This window comes from Lepidochelys kempii, chromosome 4 (genome assembly GCF_965140265.1).
Source record: "Lepidochelys kempii isolate rLepKem1 chromosome 4, rLepKem1.hap2, whole genome shotgun sequence".
Classification (NCBI taxonomy): domain Eukaryota; kingdom Metazoa; phylum Chordata; order Testudines; family Cheloniidae; genus Lepidochelys; species Lepidochelys kempii.
The window spans coordinates 136,473,941-136,495,723 of NC_133259.1; the positions used below are offsets into that span (position 1 = coordinate 136,473,941).

Genomic DNA, 21,783 nt, shown 5'->3' on the forward strand with positions numbered 1-21,783 from the left:
CAGGACAGCATCAGCTGTGCTGCAATAACATGTATCCTAAATGGGGTTTCATTAAACAGAGGATTTCATGGGTTACTAAACTCAGGCAAATAAAGATCATTAAGCAGTCTGGGAGTGCTCTGAGAGACAAACAAACAGGGAGATTTGCCTTCTGAGGCAAAGAAAAAGCATCTGAGCAGGTCTGCCCCAGATCCTGCCAACTAAAGCACATAGCTGACAGCGTTTCACAGAAACAGAGGCTGTTTTAAGAATCCTACAACCACCCTGGGTGTTTCCACATCAAAGCAGATTCTAATCAGAGAAAAACAAGAGAATCCACAACTAGCCCCAAGTTGCTTGTAACTATTTATTTGTGTTTGTGGCTCAGGTCAAAACTCCAATAGAAAAACCAATAAATACAATCACGAACTGCCACATGCATGGTCTGCCCTATGTCAACACTGCAAGGAGTTCCATACAGCGCAGCTTCCAACTGGAAGGACAACAAGAGAGCCCAGAGTGGGACCTGTGCTGTCTAGAAGACATGGGGACCAGGGTTCCACAAGAGGCTGCTGCTATTGACTCAGATTTGGTTTCTCTCAGTGGGCTGTAAACCCATCAAGTAGCCAGGTGGTAAATGGTTTGCAAATTGGGAGAAGCTAGGCATCAATTCCTTTTTTAAAGTGGGATATTTTAGGAGATAGTAGCCACCAGTGTCGTCCCTGTGCCCCACGTCATACCACATTGACAAAGACACGTTCTCAGTGGTTGTGTGGCCTGCCCCTTCCCCTTCCCCGCCCACCAGGAGGGGCATCTACTGTAGAACGGGGATTCTTGATGGTTTCATCTACAGACACAATAAGGCAAGCAGCCTCAGACGCGGCCGTCAGCGCGTTGATGCGCACAATGGCCGGCTCCCACACGTAGGCTTCAAAATTATCGGCGATATCTTCGTTGTTCACGTCCACGCCATACCAGGTACCTCCCTGAGGAAGACAACAGGAGGAAACATCAGTTACGCAGCAAAACAGGAGGATGCAGACAAGAGGACAGGGAGAAGGAAGATGGCTCCTATGTGCTAACATAGAATCACAGAATATCAGGGTTGGAAGGGACCTCAGGAGGTCATCTAGTCCAACCCCCTGCTCAAAAGCAGGACCAATCCCCAATTAAATCATCCCAGCCAGGGCTTTGTCAAGCCTGACCTTAAAAACTTCTAAGGAAGGAGATTCCACCACCTCCCTAGGCAACGCATTCCAGTGTTTCACCACCCTCCTAGTGAAAAAGTTTTTCCTAATATCCAACCTAAACCTCCCCCACTGCAACTTGAGACCATTACTCCTTGTCCTGTCCTCTTCTACCACTGAGAACAGTCTAGAACCATCCTCTCTGGAACCACCTCTCAGGAAGTTGAAAGCAGCTACCAAATCCCCCCTCATTCTTCTCTTCTGCAGACTAAACAATCACAGCTCCCTCAGCCTCTCCTCATAACTCATGTGTTCCAGACCCCTAATCATTTTTGTTGCCCTTCGCTGGACATACAGCAGGGGACAGCAATTCTTCTCCTCATTAACCTCACTTGCAATCAGAAAGAGTCTTGCTTGAGGAAAGTATTAGCTCTTAGCACTTTCCATCTGCCAACTGCATTACAAACCATTAACTATGCCTCACACTGTTCTCTGGCATTCACACCACTTAATGTACAGAGAAGCTAACAGAGAGAGATCAAAGTGCCCCTCACACCCAAACCAGATCTCAGGAATTGCCAGCTCCTAGCCCTGGGCTCAGATTGCATCTTTCCTAACCAAAAGATGCAATCACTTATCTTGCATACAGCATTTTACAAACTCTCCCTTGCTATCAACCTCATGGCTAACAGTACTTAGATGCAGTCAGCTCTGGGGTGGGACATGGCAAAGATCACAAATACTGCCCAACCATTTGCTAAGAAGCGAAGACCAATACTGGAGTCAAGTGAAATTTCCAGGGGCACTTAAGGAGGCAACATATAATTGTCTGAACTGGAATCCGGCCAGGTTTGCATTTCATTGGAAAAGCACGATCAACCTTTATAATCCATCACTTTAAGGTTTAAAAGCGAAGACTCCTCCTGACAAGTGATGCCTTTTCAAAAGCAAATCAAATCCCAGTAGCAGCTCTAAAAAAGTCACCCCACAGCTGCAATCAAAAGGAAAATAGGTTTCAGAGTAGCAGCCGTGTTAATCTGTATTCGCAAAAAGAAAAGGAGGACTTGTGGCACCTTAGAGACTAACCAATTTATTTGAGCACAAGCTTTCGTGAGCTACAGCTCACTTCATCGGATGCATCATATGAAGGGAGCTGTAGCTCACAAAAGCTTATGCTCAAATAAATTGGTTAGTCTCTAAGGTGCCACAAGTCCTCCTTTTCTAAAAGGAGAATAGTTTCTCTTTATGAGCAGCAGCAGATTCCTCATCACATGTGAAAACCATTCACAGTACTTAATCAAAGAGGCAGCAACTGAAACAGTCACAGTTGTATCATTGCTCTGTTCTGCATGCTTCAGAAATTCAGTGTTATCGGTTCTCCCGGGAACATGTTCGTTCAACGGGGCGAGCCCACCTGTGCATGTTTGGCTCTCAGTTTGTTCAGAATGTTGGTGGCATCAAACCCGGCATTGTCACAGAGCTGGCGTGGAATGATCTCAAGGGCTTTAGCATAAGCTCCTATGAGCAACTGTTGTTTGCCTGGAATGGTCCTGGAGTAGTCCCGGAGGTATTTCGAAAGTTCCATTTCTATAGCACCACCGCCAGCAACAACGGAGTCGTTCTGAAACAGAGCAAGAGTAAAACGTTCCATGACCTTTCTCCAAACACAACGATTACACTGAAACTAGTTAGAGGAGAAAGCCCAGGACACGAAATTAACCTGTTACAGATCTGTCTGATGGCATCTCTGGATCTGGAGTATCCACATCATGCAAGCCACCACCACCGTCAGGACAACCTGCCTGCTTTGCAGGTACTTTCTGCAGAGGGCCAGTGGCTCCTCCAGGCTTGGGAGGAGATGCTCTGGAAGGGGAGCTTACCCTGCCACAGACATACGTGGGTGCCTTTTCTCCAGCTCCACATTCTCTCAGGCCAGACACAGACCTGACTAGTAGTGAATTAAGTTACTTTCACTTCCATCAAGTGGTCAAAAAGATGGCACAAGCCTGATGTGCCATTTTCGCGAAGCAATTGCTTTGCTGCCAAGTGCCGCTACCAGCTATTTCTCCTGCATTTCCTTTGGTAAATCACAGATTGAGGAGTCTTTGCTAGAAGAAAATGGTCCAAAATCCTAAACTGCTTCCTCTTATGTCCCCCAAAGCACCCGTGCTCTGAGAATCCCTTACCTCAATGTATGCTAACACACCTGTACACGTGACGTACTATCCAGAGATGCCTACAAGCTATCAAAGATGACAAGCACATGGGGGGGGCGGGGGGATAACACATGTAGACATAGATAAATATCACTGTCCCGGTGCCCCTAGCCCTGACTCATATCAGTTAGCTAGCTGCTTGGAGAGTCACCAGAATGCGTTTCAAGGAGAGGGCCGATAGCTTACGTGGAGTGCGAGGCAGAGTGAGAGTGAAAAAAGCCTCGAAAGAAGATGAGAGAGAAGCAGGCATGTGTGTCAGGGTACTCTGCTAAGGCACCATCCAAACCAAATGGAAGAGCCATTCTGCACCCCCGGAGATTCCTGATCACCCATCGGACTGGGGTTAGCACATACACGCCCCATTTGGTCAGGGGGCAGTTCTAGCCTCCAGGGCTGTGCTAGAGGAGAATGCCAGACAGCGTTCAAGGGTGGCTGGCTTCAAGGGGCCTGTGTTACTTTGGACACTGTCCCTTCAACACTGGCCAGCTTTCTGTTCACTGCACTATGGGAGTGGAGACCCACCGTATTGCTTCTCCTGAGAGGCAGGATCCTCCTGCCCCCAAACAAACACGTTCCCGCTTTCCTTGCCCCACACACTTTCCCAAAACATCCCTCCATCCAAGGTGCTCCATGGGATTTACCTCCTTGCTAAGGAAGGTAAGTTTCGAGTCCTAGACAGACCGTGATAGCCTTTTAAACAAGAACCCTGGCCTATGGCAAATGTAAACAGCTGGGCAACGTCTCCAGCTCCTCCATACCTTGATTGCTCTCCTGACTATCATGATGGCATCATGTAGGGACCTCTCAGTCTCTTCCATAAACTGCTCTGCACCTCCTCGCAATAGAAGCGTGCACGTCTTTGCCTTTGGGCAGCCTGTGAAGAAGTTGTACCTGCCAAGAGCAGAGCATGTCAAGGGTTAGCACTGCCAGGATAACCAGCACCTGGGGCTCATCTACACAAACACGTGGTTTGCACCAAGCTGGGGTGTAAGTCTACCCAGCGCTAGCCTGCCATGCACAGACTGGCTGCAGAACCCGCTGTCACTTGCTGACAGTTCTGTAATGCGTTCTTACACAGCGTGCGTGGAAATGGGAGCGATCAAAACACACCAGGGAACCGTTAACGCCCGGCCAAACGACGTGCAGCAGGCTAGCACATGGCAGACTTACCCCCCAACTTGCTGCGAACTAAGTGTTCATCGAGACAAGTCCTCAGACAGCTTCAAAAGGTGCTTCGTGGGTGACCTGGCAAGAGAGATATTCCTTTCCAAAGCCAAACACATCTGCAGCCCTTCTAACTTATACTGTGACCCTCTTGAGCCTCTAGAGACACAGGGGAGGGCCAGATTAGTCTATGAATGGGATGCAAGTTCTTCTGCAAATACCCAGGTATTTGCCCCTGCCTGAGTCTGTGCTGAAGCAGTTAACTGGGGAGAAACAAACAGCAAGAGGGATTAGGATGTTGGGATTGGTCCCCAAGAGGATCTCTCCCTTGAGATGGGCCACAGGATGGAAAAGCTGAAAATCCACTGAGGTATGGTATTAAGCTTAATTTGTGCTAGCTGATGTACAATGTGGCTGTGGGGTATTAACACAGATGCCCCACTCAACCCGAGAAGGGGCTGCATTGCAGGTGACGGATGAAGGGATGCTTCCACGATTTAGTTGGGGATTCGTCCCGCTTTGAGCAGGGGGCTGGGCTAGATGACCTTCTGAGGTCCCTTCCAACCCTGATATTCTATGATTCTAGGATATACTGTTTGTATATTGCTGCAGGATCCTTTGTACATACAAAGTCACTATGTACATACAAGACACTATATTAAGTCCACCGGACCTCAAGAGGTGTGACGAGGTGCGATACGCTTGGCCAGACATCAAGCCAAAACATGGAAAGATACTCAGACACGCTGAGATTTCACCAGGTTAGCATTTTACCGGTCAGAAATGTTACTCTTACAGCAGTAATATTCCAACACAAATTAAAATGCCACAGTTCAAGCTACAGTATATTTACCTCTCCCCTCCAATCTGGGCCTCCTCGAAGAGTGCACACTGTCCCAGAACATCATCTGTGAGGGCATTAACACTAGTCTGAATAGACCCACCACAGGCCTGCAACGTACAGAAGAGACAAGGTGGCTTTAGTGTAACAGCAGAGGGACAAGCCCAGACAGCAGGTTACTGTTGTGCAATGGCATCATAGTCACAGAGCCTTGTAACTGGTTGGAATGACTGTGACCTCTAACTCCCAGACACGGAGCAGCCTTGGCTGTAGCCACCCCCAGGAGAAGGCTTAAGAAGCGACCAGCAAGAGAAACCAGAAATGCCAGGGGCAGCACATGAAGGGTTTGGAAAACCTGACTGTTACACCAGTGTAACCGTATCAGTTAACCCCCCTCCTCACAAACGACAGACTTCTACTGATACAGACACTGGGTGCAGAGCAGGCCGAAGCAGTAGACAGAACACATTATGCTTACAGAGATCCTTCTGGCAGAGGAGCTCATGTTTTGCAGACACCAGTCAAGTGACATAGGTTAAATATCCCACCTATTTCCAGATGGATAAACTGAGGTACAAGTAAAAAAAAAAAAAAGTGTAAGAAGGGCACTAAACTCCCAATCTCCCACTGGGACGTGGACACCGAACTCTCTCCGGCTCCTCTGAAAATCCCAGCCTGAGTGACTTGCTCAAAGCCATCAAATTACTGTAGTAAAGTCAGCAAAAAGAACGCAGGAGTCCTACTCCAACCACTACAGCACAATCCCCCGTACAGCAGAGCTTTCAATATGCTCCTCCATGCGTTAGCAAAGCATCAAATGGTTTAAAAGATCTTTTAAAATCTTCACTCGTAACGTCCCTTTCCTCAAGCCATCTGCGTTGTTACATTTGCCCTACTTGCCACCCCCCTAACGCCAGCCCCGCACTTGCAACCTCCCAAAACGTGTCCCATGACCCGTCTGGGGGCTGCAACCCCAGGTTGAGAAACACTGATCTAAATGAGTTGAGTACCCTCTGGGGGTACTCGCGTACGCCGGGCTGAAAACCACCGGCTTACAGTTCAGTACAGGGCAGGGAGGGAGTGAAAAAAGCCTTGAAGGATTAATAGCAAATCTAAACCCCTTATTACAAAGAGATGGAAGTTACCATCATAGTCCTTTTGAGATCTTCTTCCGGAACTCGACCAGCACAAAACAGATCTCTGTCTGCGAAGTACTGAGTAGCTACATCACCAATCGGAAGCTTAGACAAGACGACTTTGGCTCCCGACTTGTGGATTTTGTCTAACTTGTCATACAAGATGCTCCACTCTGCATCCACAATGGCCTGGTAATCCTAGCGGAAAAGAATCAGAGATGAGCTTGCAATGCAGTTTCATTACAAAGAATTGCAAATGTCATCACAAGTTACCTGCACAGGGAGATCCCTTGTGAGACAAAAGGCAGTGATAATGCTGCTTTATGCAGCCTTGGAAAGATGTTCACTTTACACACTCCCAGGCAATTTTAGGTCACTCATTTTATAAGGAGACACAGAGAAAGTTACAAAGCTCAAAGCAGCATGACTAACAGATAAAGGGATTGGAGGAACTAACAGGAAGACAGTGACAGCTCAGTGTATCCTGATAACAGGTGATTAATGGGGAGGAGAAAGGAAGGGTTGTGCAAATATCTGAGTGTTATTTATAGGAAGGAGAGGAGACGGTCTAATGCAGTTAGTGCAAGGAACTAACATAGCACACACTGCAACAGAGAAGGATGCAGATAGCGACGGGTATCAATCTTGTGTTTTCCATAGTGCTCAGATTTTACAAACCAGACACAAAAGAGTCATTCCAGCCATCAATAAAATGCAGCCACTGCTGGGTGGCAAGGATTTAAACCAGGAACAGCAACACTATAGAACCATTCAGGACAGACCGTAAAGGAAGCCATGTTTGCTGGGATGGCCTGGAGAATTTATGGGGAACAGAGTAACTACCCAGACTGTAACATGGCCAAGAAACCAAGATTACCCCTCTATTCCCACATAAACAGCAAGGGGATCTCGGGTGACCACAACTGCTGTGGGAACCAAAAATTAGCAACTCAACCCTCAATTAAATTCTCAGCCCTAACAGTCTCCCCGTAGTTTTGCCTTGAGCTTCCTCCCACGTGATGTTCCTGTGTTTATCAGAAGCTGCACATGCCCAGTGGCTAAAAGCTTCACCTTGTTTTAATGCACTATGTGACACTCTAGGGATTTCCACACATGTATGAAAATCAACACTTAGGACACTGCTCAGTTCCAGTTTATCCAAAGGGCCGGTCACTGGAATAAATGCAGCAAGAGCCAGAGGCCAGATGCAGAGTTTGCCAAACTGTGGGTCACAACCCTGCCCCATGACCAGGGGGCGTCACAAGATGTACATGCTGCACATGGGGCAGCTGCGTGCCCTGGCTACCACTGCCTCCCTGTACTGCGTGCGCTGGGCAGGGACAGCGCTGGATCAGCAGCACAGTCGCTCTGCAGCACACACAGGACAGTACAGCGAGGTGGCATCGACTAGCAGAATGGGGCTCACAGCTGCTGCTGCACCAATCCCATGCACAGTGGGAGGGAGTCGAGCCAAGCCCAAGGGAGTTAGGTTGTTTTCTGACCTGACCTTGCACAGGCTGTTGTCAGGTCCCATTGGGTTTGGGTCACAGGGCTCTATCTCAGACCTCTGGGGGGGTCACATTAACAGAGATGAGTCCAAGGGCGCGTCGGGGGTGGCACAAACAAGTTTGGGAATTACTAGGCTACAGAAAAACATAGTGGTACTGTCCTTTCCATATTGGCCAGGGACAACTCAGCCGCGGGATGGTAGACTTCCCTTCGGACCTGGAATACTGGGTTTCAGTTGGAACAGCCTGCCCAGGTCCTTAAATAAGGCCAATGATGCATATCAATCTGAGCTGGTAAGACAAGGGTACATAATGCAGCGATAGTTACGTGTGGAAGGGCAACAACCCAACCCCATCCAGGAGGGAACAGCAACTCTCCTGCACCATAAGGTTTAGAAGAGGCTCGGAAATAGTCAGAGAAGCCTCATTCTGCATTGGAAGTGCACATTAGTTTTGGTCCTGATCTTTCCTTTCAGCTCTTACCTTCACGTTGTTGACTCTCACTTCAGCATTGTCTTTCTCTGCTTTGAGCTCTAGCTCAACGTTCAGCAGAGCGATCTTGGGGGACTCGTACTTTTTCGGCTGCATCTCAAACCCGGCATAAGAGAACGTTTTCTTAAAGGCAACTCCAGCCACTAGCTGGGACTCCTGAAAGAAGGGGGTTGGATGTTGGGGTTAGCGAGATCCTGCAGGAGGACTCCCTGCTTCAGAATCAATGTATAAGGCAAAGTGCCATTTACCCTACGACAGCTGTTTCTTTTGATTAACCCACCCTCACAGAACACAAGTGGCAAACATTTATCTCCTCTGCCCAGGAAACCAACCTCTCCCATCAGATCCTTCCCAGCACAAAAGATACCATCGCAAAAGGCACTATACAAAAACTCAGGCTCAACTCTCCAGTCTCTCACTGATGCCTTTCCCATTTGTACCCTTTGAAGATGCCTACCCCCGCTCAACCACCTCCCTAAACTTGATCTTTTCCTGCCTTATTCTAGATTACAGCAATCTCGGGATGGGAGCTGCTAAGCACATGAGACTGGCTTGCCCAACGCTGCCCCCGATAACACTCCATGTTGGAAAAAAGTCAGTGTTACATTCTCTCCCCATCCTACATCTTTCTAACAACCCACTAGTTTCCATGTGGATTTCTCCCCAGCAGGCTTTCCTGCAGGGTCAACTACCCCAGGAAAGTATAGTCTCAAGGTCATTAGAATGGGGCTTCTGCATCAGGCCTTCAGAAAATGCCAGTTTCTTTTCACAGCACTCCCTGGTCTCCTGCCCTCTGGGAGGAGTCAGGGCACAGCTCCAGCCCTTGAGTTACAACAACCTCCTGCCTCACCCCAAACTCAGCAACCATGCTGGCAGCTCCAATCCTGAGCATCAAGAACCCAGATGCAGCACATCCATTGTGACCAGGAGGAGCTGCCAAAGCCACAAAACCCTTCCCTAGGGTACATGAGCATGACCCTCAAGGTGACCCAAAACCTTCACTAGGCCTGGAGCAGAGTTACCTCAAGAGTTCAACCAATACCCTGGAAAGCAGGATGCTGCAATATCCTCAGGCTCACAGACCTGCCCTGCCAAACTCCTCAAAGTGGCAACTGGGGGGAAAAAACTATCCTCAAACCTGTACAAAATCAAATTCAAGGGCAAACAGCATCTGACAAAACTAGCTTCCATTCTCTGTAGCTCCTGCCAGGAACAGCTGAAATGATTTTCCTTAGAAAGTAAGGAAATAGGATGGTCTCTCCCATCTCAAGTCAGCTGGAGGGAGTTTTCTGTGACTCTCTGAAATGCTTGCAGACCCTCAGTTATGACTGGGTGCATGCAGAACCAATTCTGATTGACTACATTACCTGTCTGGGTGAGATAATGCAGTAGTGATCACCTCTTTTCCTCCATGGAAATGCTTGTGTGAAGTATTTACAGGCAGAAACCACCACAGAATAACAATTCACTCACTAGAGACTAGGACAGGCTCCAGTTTTCAGTGGAGATATGCCAACTAACCCACCATCTACATGGGATTAAGATATAAGGGACTGAGATAGCACCAACCACCTTTTACCCCAGGAACGGTTTTCTATCGTGGTATGTACGTTTAACACTATGTACCACAGGTGGTCAGACACTATGGTGATGGGCACCACATAAGAACCTAGGCAAACAAATGGAAATGGACAACCCTTCGCAGCTCATACAGTCTATTCCCCCTGGCCAATTCAGGATAAGTCTCCTTGTGGTATGTAAACAAGGATGTTAGTTACTTCTAGAACCAAAGAAATGTAAGAACTACCACCTGAATAAGGGCTGAAGACCTGACTTCTCTACTGCCTTGTGGAGTCCTTCATCCCCGCATGAAGCAGGTGTAGTGAAAGCCAGAAACACAGAAGTCACCACTACAATCAGTAATAGCATTGCAGACCCGCTTTGTACAAAGGGCAGTGCTGTGGAGGATCTGGCTGGTCCGTTGTGCACAGAAACACAACCCTACCCACTCCTGCCTGTTTGCAAACTAAAGTGGGGAATTACAGACAGAAGGCAAAACAAGGAACCACTGACCAGCGTGGGGGATGCTTTGGGCATGAAAACCCTGGCACCGAGCAGGAGCAAATGATTAGGGCTCTATGGGTATGTGCACAGGCCAGCCGTGGGGTTTTCTTTGCTGTGTAGACATACCCTAAGAACTCCTCTGAGCTAACAGGAGACTCAGAAAGAACTTACTTCCAGGGCACCTCCCTGCACCTTCTTTATTCCAATCATTTTGAGCTGCAACAACTCATCAAGCATCATGACGGCATCTACCACCATCCGGGAGAAGAAGTCCTTCTGCTGTGAGATCAGCTTGGAGTTGAGGGCTGTGGCTGCACACTTCTCCAGCAGCCTTCTTTGCTCGCTGCAAGAGAAAAGAAAAGTCACATTTTGCACATGTCTTAGTGCCCTTTGCCAGATCGCAAAGCATTTTATATGCATTTCTTAAGCCTCACTCCCACCTCCAGCCCAAATGAGGAAGTATTAGCCCCCTTTTGCAGAGAGGGAAACCGAGGCACACAGTGTTTGAGGCCCAAGTTTTCAGAAAGGGCCTCTCTAATTTACAGAGCTCCGCCTCAGACACCATGGGTCCAGATGTCAGAAGTGCTCAGAACCCACAACTCCAACCAAAGTCCACGGAAGCCACAAGCGTTCAGCTGTTCTGAAACACAGACCCCAAGGATCTCAAATGGGGCACCCAAACTAGAGGCCATTTTGAAACCTTTGGCTTACACTACTTGTTAGAAGTTGTAAGAGGGCAGGAACCAGAACTCAGGAGGGACCTGAGCTCACTCCTATGTTTACTAACGGTTACCAGAACTACTGTATTTTGCATCCACTGATGGATGTGCAAGGGCTTCCCCCACAGTCAGTAGGAATAATAAAAACCATTCAGTGTGCAACATTCCCTCCTCATTAGAGCAGCTCAGTTCATTAGGGCCAAAAGCTGCCCACAGGGGTACATAAGGCGAGGGACATAGTAAGTGGCCTGATTTTCAGAGACATGCTGAGCATCTAAGATGCTTGCTGATTTCAGTGGGAGCTACAGGTGGTTCAGTTCCCAGTGTGAAAAATCAGGCCATTTATTTAGGCGCCTAGCATTATGCACCCAAGCTGGCAAACAATGGCCTAGATACTCTTCTGGAGTAACAGCCTTGGAGAGATAGCACTGCATCTTCTTAGTCAGACCTACAGATTCCAAATTCAGAGAAAAATCTAGCTGTGGCTGCAGCTGCTCATCCCAGATCTGAATCTGGCCTGGAATCTTCAACCTAGGACCACATAAAGTGCAGCAAAAAACAACTTTAAAATGCCTCTGAACCAACAAGGCACTTCCTGGGGCAGATCTACCATCTAGTCACAAAATAGGCTTCTCAAACTCAAATAGGAACTTACTCTTTATCGTCCTTCTTCACTGTCACCGAAATCTCTTTGATCTTATTTACAGCCTGTCAAAACAAAAGCCAGTAGCTGGAATTAGTGGCTCACATTTAAGAATGTGATCGGCCCTCCAGCATATTCTTGTATTTGTATTTCAACCTTCATTGCTTCTTTTGATGTAGTTGAAATTTTAAGTACACAAGAACGGCCACAGTGGGAAAGATCAACGGTCATCTAGCCCAGTATCCCACCCGTCAGTGGCCAGAGCCAGAAGCTTCAGAGGGAATGAACACAACAGGGTAATTCTGAGTGATCCATGCTGTCATCCAGTCCCAGCTTGTGGCAGTTGGAGATTTAAGAGACACCCAGAGCATGGGGTTGTGTCCCTGACCATCTTGGCTAATAGCCATTGATGGACCTATCCAAGTATTTCACCTATTCTACTGCTTCCAGTCCAGTAATCAAGAACCATCTCCTTAAACATCGCTGCTCTGCAAGAAACCCAGGATCTATAATAAACTAGGAGGAGTGGTAGATACGCTGGAGGGTAGGGATAGAATACAGAGGGACCTAGATAAATTAGAGGATTGGGCCAAAATAAATCTGATGAGGTTCAACAAGGACAAGTGCAGAGTCCTGCACTTAGGACGGAAGAATCCCATGCACCGCTACAGACTAGGGAGCAGTTCTGCAGAAAAGGACCTAGGGGTGACAGTGGACGAGAAGCTGGATATGAGTCAGCAGTGTGCCCTTGTTGCCAAGAAGGCCAATGGCGTTTTGGGATGTATAAGTAGGGGCACTGCCAGCAGATCAAGGATGTGATTGTTCCCCTCTATTCGACATTGGTGAGGCCTCATCTGGAGTACTGTGTCCAGTTTTGGGCCCCACACTATAAGAAGGAGGCGGAAAAATTGGAAAATGTCCAGCGGAGGGCAACAAAAATGATTAGGGGACTGGAACACATGAGTTATGAGGAGAGGTTGAGGGAACTAGGATTGTTTAGTCTGCGGAAGAGAAGAATGAGGGGGGGATTTGACAGCTGCTTTCAACTACCTGAAAGGGGGTTCCAAAGAGGATGGATCTAGACTGTTCTCAGTGGTAGCAGGTGACAGAACAAGGAGTAATGGTCTCACGTTGCAGTGGGGGAGGTTTAGGTTGGATATTAGGAAAAACTTTTTCACTAGGAGGGTGTGAAGCACTGGAATGGGTTACCTAGGGAGGTAGTGGAATCTCCTTCCTTTGAAGTTTTTACAGTCAGGCTTCACAAAGCCCTGGCTGGGATGATTTAGTTGGGGATTGGTCCTGCTTTGAGCAGGGGGCTGGGCTAGATGACCTCCTGAGGTCCCTTCCAACCCTGATATTCTATGATTCTACAAACATCACTGGAACTGCTCTACTGCTGTCAGCACAAGCAATGATAGGAAACCAGATCTAAACGCAGATGAGATATGCTGAAGCCATGTGTGTAACTCAAGCACACTTTTAAGTGCAAGCAAAATTCCTATGGACGCAGAGGATGGGGTAGTAAACTATTTTCACTTCCTTTTTAAAATGACTACGTTCCCTGATGCTCCCTCCAAAACACTGTTCTAACAATGTTGGGACAGGACCCTGAAGTGAGCCTTTGGGCATTTTAAGCCAGATCTCCCACATTCGGTCAGGCTAAGAAAGAAGCCATTATAAAGTTACTAGTAGTAACAACTGAGATGAGATTTAAAGTCATAAAGGATTAATGGCTGCTGTTGTGTTTTAAAGAAGCCAGCTGATATTTTGCAGTGGGTTGGAAGGGATTGTTACTGCTCATGATACTCTCCCCCGCCCCCAATCCATTTTAGAGATGGTTTTTGCCTTCTTCTGGTAGAAAATCACTGTCCAAGATGTTCTAGACAACTATACAATTTTGTGGTAACAGACGGACTCCCCACAAGCCTATGCATTTCCCTACCAGCTCGGTTGCAGTGCGGAAGGCTCGGATGATGATCTGAGGATGCACACCTTCCTCCACGTAGGGCTTCACTTGTTTCAGGAATTCTGCAGCCAGCATAGTCACAGAGGTCGTGCCATCGCCAACCTGCAGCACCACAAGGAAGTTTGTTCATATCACCATCACATCCTAAAGGTTCTACATTAGCACAAGTTCATCAAACCCATAAAGTACAGTTTCAGAAAGACATCCCACCCTTAAGCATGAGGTGTACATACTTTGAATGCAAACATAGACATTTGACTTAGACACTTATGCTGCCAGTGCCTTCCAGAGACCTGAGCAACACACACGGCCCCACTTGGTATCCCAGCATTTCATAGTACAGTAACTCCCCACTTAACGTCCTCTCGCTTAACCTTGTTTTGAACTTATGTCCCTGCTCAATTACAGAACATGCTCCATTTAAAGTTGTGCAATGCTTCGCCATAACGTCGTTTGGCTGCCTGCTTTGCCCACAGTTGGCAGCCCCCCTATGTTCTCCCCACAGCGCCTCCTGCCCGCCAACAGACCCTGCGGATCAGCGCCTTCCTGCCCGCAGCAATCAGCTGGCTTGTGGCATTCAGGAGGGAGGGGGGAGGAGCAAGGACTCGGCGTGCAGGCTCCCCCTCCCTCCTCAACGCCGCAAACCAGCTGATTGCCGCGGGCAGGAGGCAGGGGAGGCTGCGCACCATGTCCTCGCTCCTCCCCCCTCCCTTCTTAACGCCACAAGGCAGCTGATTGCCACGGGCAGGAGGCAGGCGTGAGGACACAGGGTGTGGAGTAAAGAGGGAGGACGGGGGGGAAGAAGAGGCGGGTTAAGGATTGGGGCTTGGGTGGAGGGGTGGAGTGAGCGAGCCGAGGGTTGAGCCCCCTGCCCCTGGTGCCTGCAGAATAGGGGAAGCTGCCGCCGTGCAATGTACTTCTCCTAGCCTACAGCACCTTCAGACTCCTTGCCTGCTTCATTGTCTCCAGTGCCAGTGGGCTGTGCCTGTGTGGGGTAAGGGGGGGCACCTCCCAACTATAGTGCTGCACTGTACTGTATGGCAACAACAACAAAATTTCCCTGGAACCTAACCCCCCCCATTTACATTCATTCTTATGGGGAAAATTGGATTTGCTTAACTTCATTTCACTTAAAATCGGATTTTTCAGGAACATAACTACAATGTTAAGTGAGGAGTTACTGTATGCTTCCTCTGTCCTCATGTGTTTATGCTTCAGAAGCACAGTTGTTCACATTCATACCTCTGCATCCTGAGATTTGGCAATGTCCACTAACGTCTTAGCAGCAGGGTGGACGACATCAAGAAGTTTCAGGATTGTGGCGCCATCATTTGAGATAGTTGCTTTGCCTATGGTTTTAGAAGAAGAGTTAAGTCCAAAGTTCCTGACTGAAGACACTTGCCTACCTGCTCCAAAGATAGATGTAAGCTCCAGCATTTGATGGAGTTATTTAGAACTCAAGACCAGTTAGATTAATATTTTGATTAGTTTAACACACCAGGAAACCTCACTACACCTCTCTCTATTTTCCTTTTCAGGAAAAATTGGGCTCCTGGCTTTTGCTAAGGTAGAAAGGTTTCCATAAATTCTCTAAATGCGTGATTCCTGCACCGTGAGCTTTGCCATTGATTTCAATGAGCAGAGAATCAAGCCCTAAATCCTCATTAAAGACAACTTTTCTTCAGACAAATGACTGTCCCTCAAAAGCATATGGAACATGATCACTGCTGTATTTCCACACATTCCCACAAGTTCAAAGTGACTGACTACTGACTACAAATCAGCTGAAAAGGACAGGAAATAGTCCAAGCTGAGAAAAAAGTAAAACAGTAAACAGTATAAATGGTGAAAAGCAAAATGGGTTTGAAAGATGGCCAGTCTTAATCTTAATGTAGCTAAGCATTTTTTAAAAAACATGAATTTTGATGTAAGAGTGCCTCTAACAACCCTGCTTGATAACATCACCTCACTTTCCTTCCCATTCTGGTTTTACAAATGGAGCATGCTAGGTGCCACAGAGGGTTAACAATAACTTTTCATATAAGGAAACTGTTAAGTGTTGAAGGCTGGAATGTCATTGCCTCAGTAACGCTCTTCAGGCTGCCCAGTGCTTCTGTTCTTGGAGCTCCAATGTTATCACTGCTAACAGCAGATTCTGCAGTCTGCTCATTCAACAGACCTTGATGTTACTCAAAGAAAGACCACAGACTTGGTTCAATGGAGAAGGTGCTCGGCCAAGTTTATTATCAATGAAGCACAGTAGCTCCCTGGATCTATGTCTCAGGTACACAAACACATGCATGCTCGTTACAATGGACTCAGCCAGTCAGCAGTGGGACTTTCTGCGGCCCTCTCGGTTGGGCAAAGTGTTAAGGCGAGGTACCCCAACATTTATAGACCAAGACAAACAACTGGGATAAACAAGTTGTGTACCACTGTACATATTTTATAACGTCTATTTTTTACCTGGTATTTTGGACAAAACATTATTATTTTGTCAAACCATCTTATCTTGTACTAGATTGGGATATAGCTGTACTAGCTGGAATATATTTCCGTAAATATCCAGTGCCTAGTACAGTAGCAGCAACTTTGCCAAGTTAATGTGACAGTGAACTTATAAGCACCTGCTTTGATACATGGCCTGACTCTGGTTCATGGCCTCTGGTTCAGGCCTCAGATTTGGCATCAGGCTCTCTCTCTACCACAGACACCTGGGCTTAGTTATGAAACAAGAGAAAATAAGTTCAGCAATGTCAGTTAACTCCCTGCTCAGGCACAGCACTTCCACAAAGAGCCAAACAACTCAGCGCTGCAGGCCATCTCTGGCTTAAGACAGGTTCATAACTAGAGAGGCAAGTATCTCCAACAGCCAGTGATGGGGCACTAGATGGGGAGGGCTCTGAGTTACTAAAGAGAATTCTTTCCCAGGTGTCTGGCTCGTGGGTCTTGCCCACATACTAGGGGTCTAACTGCTCGCCATATTTGGGGCTGGGAAGGCATTTCCCCCTGGGATTAGACTGGCAGACAGCCTGGAGGTTTTATGCCTTCCTCTGCAGCATGGGGCAAGGGTCATTTGCAGGTTTAAACTAGTGTAAATGGTGGATTCTCTGTGGTTTGAAGTCTTTAAATCATGATTTAAGGACTTGAGTAACTCAGCCAGAGGTTATGGGTCTATTACAGGAGTGGTTGGGTGAGATTCAGTGGCCTGCGATGTGCAGGATGATCATGACGGTCCCTTCTGACTTTAAAGTCTATGAGGCAAAGAAGTTTGTAGACCAGGTTTGAGGTACACTGGCAGAACTGGAGAGACAAAAACTTTCACAACACTTGGGCCACACTATGACAGGATCTAACCAGTACTATGGCACCTCCCTGTCATGACCACCTAGGTTTGGGGTATTTTTTAGAAAGAAAGAAAAAAAAGCTACCTTAACTCAGTCTCCTGGATAAACAATACATCCCTTTAAAGCTATTGGTATTTCTGTCACTAAAATATCTTGAACTAGCTGAGGCTGGAGTAAAGGTTTTAAGTTTGAATGTGATCACAAGAAATCAGATGTGTGCACTAGAAGCAGGGTCTCCGTTAGAACTGAAAGCTATTGTGTAATTGAGAGTCGGAATGAGAATGGGGGTGAGGTAAGCGTGCTGAGGTCTATGAACGCTGGGTTAACCGGTGGTTGATGATTTGGGGGTGGGGGGGGGACACGACAGGGGAACAGGACTATCAACCTTAGCTCTAAATTAGCTAATCTTTAGTTTGGGCTTCCCCCCCCAACTTGAACACAGAAGTACCATATAATATGTATCGTGCAGGGATGTTATTTGTTAGTCAGTCAAAAGCCACTGCCTTACATGTGGTAACCTGAAGTGTTAAGAGTCATGATACTTGAGACTTACCTCTGTCATCAACAATAAGTTTGTCCATGCCCCGGGGGCCAAGGGTGGTGCGAACTGCTTCTGCGATTACCTGGCAAGCACTGATGTTACTTAGAAGCTGAGGAATCCCTTGGGAGGTATCTGTGCCTTCCTTCAACAAGATAACTGGTGTGGGCTGAAAAAACAACATACGTTAGCCAATGCCTTGCTCAGATTTTAATAGGCCAACTAGTCCCCCTAAAAATAACTGTGCATATCAAAATTTTCTAGCTCAGCTAATTAATATTATTGAATAAGTTCCCTCATGGGAACAATTTAGGAAATCAGTTCACTGTATTACAGTGTCACTGCTTGCAATTCCATATCTAAGGCTGAAACCAAAGTCTACCCCCCACCTTAGGCTCTATAAATCTGAAGATTGGATGTCTTAGAACTAAGGATTTCCATATTTTTCAGCTGTTTGGGGGTTTTCTTCTGAATTTAATCTTGACCTTGAATTACTTGAGTTTCTAATGAATGTAGTTCACTACTCTTGTAAGCGGTTTTTGGTTGTTTAACCTTTACATTACTAAGCTGGATTCAACCTTAATTTAGATTTGTCTGAAAAATACAACTAACATGAAGGATAACCAAGACCCGAGGTCAAGATCCATTTTCTTCTAGAATACAATCACAATTCAACAAAAGCAAGCAAATGAGCAGATCCTGTTAACATTAAATCTGGTTACCTGTCGGCTGCTACTCTGAAAGCTGTCATGGATATGTTCTGTAACCCCCCTCAGAGGCTGAATTCCTGGCCCTCCCCCCTTCAACAGCATGAAGCACAATGAAATGAATACCCTCCAGCTTCAACTCTGCACTAGATACGCAGTACCCATACTACTGCAACAGCACCGAAATGCTAGGCAGGCAGCGTGGATGGGGCAAAGGCATTCCTACCACTTTGTCATGTAAACTTGTTGAGAGATTTTTCATGATGCCACGGTATGAACACCCGAGCCCCGTCCACTCTTGCATTGGTGCTGCCACCAGCACAGCTGTATCCGTTGCTGGTGGTAACCGATATGCAGATAATGAGGCCTGATCGACACAAGAAAATTAGGGCACAACATCATCACTCAGGGATGTGAAAAATCTACACCAGAGGGGCTTAGTTAAGCTAACTAAGTCCCTGTGTGGAGAGCTCTAGGTCAACAGAATTCTTCCATGGACCTAGCTACCAGCTCTGGATTACCTATGCCAACGGGAGAATCCCTAACGTTGGCATAGGTAACATCAACACTGAAGCGCTGCAGCTGTGTCGCAGACAAGCCCTGAATTCTGTAGTGTAGACAAGGCCTGAGAGGGAACATTTTGGGTCCCTCACACTTGGCTGACAGGGAAAACGGCTGGACAGTGTCAAAACTACAGATAAGATAACTGAAAGCAACAACAAAATTAGGCAAGTTCATGGAGGATAGGTCCATAAATAGCTATTAGTCAAGATGGTCAGGGATGCAACCCCATGCTCTAGGTTCCTAACCCTGCAACCCCCAGAAAACTGGGAATGGACAGAAGCTGGATGACTCAAAATTGCCCTGTTCTGTTGATTCTCTCTAAAGCATCTGGCACTGGCAACTGCCAGGGAAAAGACACTGAGCTAGATGGACCATTGATCTGAACCAGTGTGGCCATTCTTATGCTCTTAAGAGAATGACTGGGGGACTCTAAAAGGCCATGGTAACATCCAGCCAATGGATCTTCACTGTGCTCTAGGATGGTCCCATACCACACACCCTGCTAGCCAGCAACCAGTTTTCATCTCTCACTACCTTTGAAAAATCAGAACAAGATGGTATCGCTTAAAGAGGAAGCTAGTCCAACACCTAACCAAACATGATGATTATCCTTACACCATGATGGTAATGTGAGAGATTGAACCATTAGCAATAAATCATTTTACGGAAAGACCACTATGATTCAAAACAATTACAAAGTTGCGTTTTGAGATCTGTGGGACAAGGGGGACAGAGGTGGGGCATGAAAATTAAATATATGCCCTCAATTCAAGTTTGAAGAATATGTTGTGAAATAGAAACAAGGATCTTCTACCTCTGTCAGAATAACCCTAAATGGAAGTTTACAAAGGAAATCCAATTATTCTGCCTTTGAAAAAAATCAAGTTATATGCAGTGTAATAATACCGCATGCAGATGTGGTCGCCCCATCTCAAAAAATCTATACTGGAATTGGAAAAGGTTCAGAAAAGGGCAACAAAAATTATTAGGGGTATGGAACAGCTTCTCTCTGAGGAGAGATTAAGAAGACTGGGACTTTTCAGCTTGGAAAAGAGATGAATAAGGGGGGGGATACGATAGAGGTCTATAAAATCATGACTGGTGTGGAGAAAGTAAATAAGGAAGTGTTATTTACTCCTTCTCAGAACACAAGAACTAGGAATTACCAAATTAAATTAATAGGCAGCAGGTTTAAAACAAACAAAAGGAAGTATTTCTTCACACAATGCACAGTCAACCTGTGGAACTCCTTGCCAGAAGATGTTGTGAAGGCCAACACTATAACAGCATTCAAAAAAGAACTAGATAAATTCATCGAGGATAGGTCCATCAATGGCTATTAGCCAGGATGGGCACGGATAGTGTCCCCAGCCTCTGTTTGCCAGAAGCTGGGAATGGGCAACAGGGGAAGGACCACTTGATGATTACCTGTTCTCTTCATTCCCTCCGGGGCACCTGGCATTGGCCGCTGTCGGAAGACAGGAGACTGGGCTAGATGGACCTTTGGTCTGACCCAGTACGGCCCTTCTTATGTTCTATATTTTGTAACAGTCTCTGTCTGGACATTCCTAAGGCTGCCTTTAGCGTAGGCAGGGGGAAGTGCCCTCCACAGAAATGACAGGTCTGAGCTTTGCAGAACAGCCCCTTGGTCTGCACAACTTGGGGACAGCAGGTGCCAGAATCAAAATGAGCCACGCCCATCTCCAACGGAACCGTGGGGACCATAATGACTACAGCTCCCAACATGCAACGCTCACCTTGCCCACAGCAGCCAATGTGGGCAATCATGGGCCCCGCGGCTGTAACAGGGAGAGGAAGCCCGAGGACTACAGATGCCAGCATGCAATGGTTTGAGAAGCCACAGGACAGGGTAACAATTGTAATACCCGGAGGCTTCCTGCACCTTCCCTGCCGTTTCGACCTACACACTACAATCCCCAGCATGCAATGCACCAGTTGCTCCCCCAGCTCGGGGGCAAGGTCGTGCGCGTTGCCTGATGGGACTGGTAGTCTCGGCGAGACCACTATTCGCCCACCGTAACCAGGCTGTCCCGAAACCCCGAGGCCCCCCGCTCAATGGGCTGCTCCAGGACTAGGCCGCAGCGCCCCTCGCCCTCACTGCCGCCGGGCTGTGCTGAGAGACGGGGCAGCGGCTCCGGATCCCCGCCGCTCCGGCAAAAGCCCGCCATCCCCCACAAATAACGGCGGCTCCCGGCCGGCCAGAGCCCGCCAGCGGCGGGGGGAGCCGCTGTCGGGCCGGGAGGGCCCATCCCCGGGACGGATGGCGGCGGATGGAGCGGGCCGCGCCGATCCCACTCACCATCATTTTGACGGAACGTCTCGTTCGGCTCCTCCGACAGCGGGGGTTGCTGATCCCACAATGCACTGCGTTCGCACAGAAACTTCCCGAGGCTTGGGGAGGAGTTCTAACCGGAAACGGGCGGCTCCTCCCTGCTACAACTCTGTGGTTGGCAGCCAGCAGCTCGCCCCGGCCGGTGTCCCTTCCTTCCCTCAGCTGACCATAGAGATGCAAGGCTGGGCGGGTGGATGTGGGGGGTTGTCATTGAATAGCTCGTTATCTGGTAGGAGGAGGACTGGGGCGGCTCAGTATCTGGCGGGCGGGACCGGCGGGGCTCGCTGACTGGGGGGCGGGACGTTGGGGGCGGGACCGGCGGGCGGGACTCGCTGACTGGCGGGCGGGACTCGCTGTGG

The 21,783-nt window shown here is 47.8% G+C and overlaps 1 protein-coding gene across 1 annotated transcript; it reads right to left on the reverse strand.

The window, feature by feature from the left end:
• Nucleotides 1–332: 332 nt before the first annotated feature.
• On the reverse strand, nt 333–21,499 carry CCT7 (chaperonin containing TCP1 subunit 7). Its single transcript, XM_073342990.1, has 12 exons — nt 21,392–21,499; nt 17,816–17,969; nt 15,158–15,264; nt 13,892–14,017; nt 11,962–12,014; nt 10,759–10,930; nt 8,515–8,679; nt 6,533–6,721; nt 5,400–5,497; nt 4,141–4,273; nt 2,581–2,787; nt 333–965 (listed from the first exon to the last, which is right to left on the reverse strand). Exons 1-12 carry the CDS (start codon nt 21,395–21,397, stop codon nt 741–743), a joined length of 1,635 nt encoding a protein of 544 aa, XP_073199091.1. The 5' UTR covers nt 21,398–21,499; the 3' UTR covers nt 333–740.
• Between the last annotated feature and the right edge of the window lie 284 nt (nt 21,500–21,783).

Coding starts and splice junctions, on each gene's coding strand:
- CCT7 (XM_073342990.1), bottom strand. Junction 4,274..5,399: donor GCCCAGATTGGAGGGGAGAG/GTAAATATACTG, acceptor TGCTCTTGGCAG/GTACAACTTCTTCACAGGCT. Junction 966..2,580: donor TGAGAGCCAAACATGCACAG/GTGGGCTCGCCC, acceptor TGTCTTCCTCAG/GGAGGTACCTGGTATGGCGT.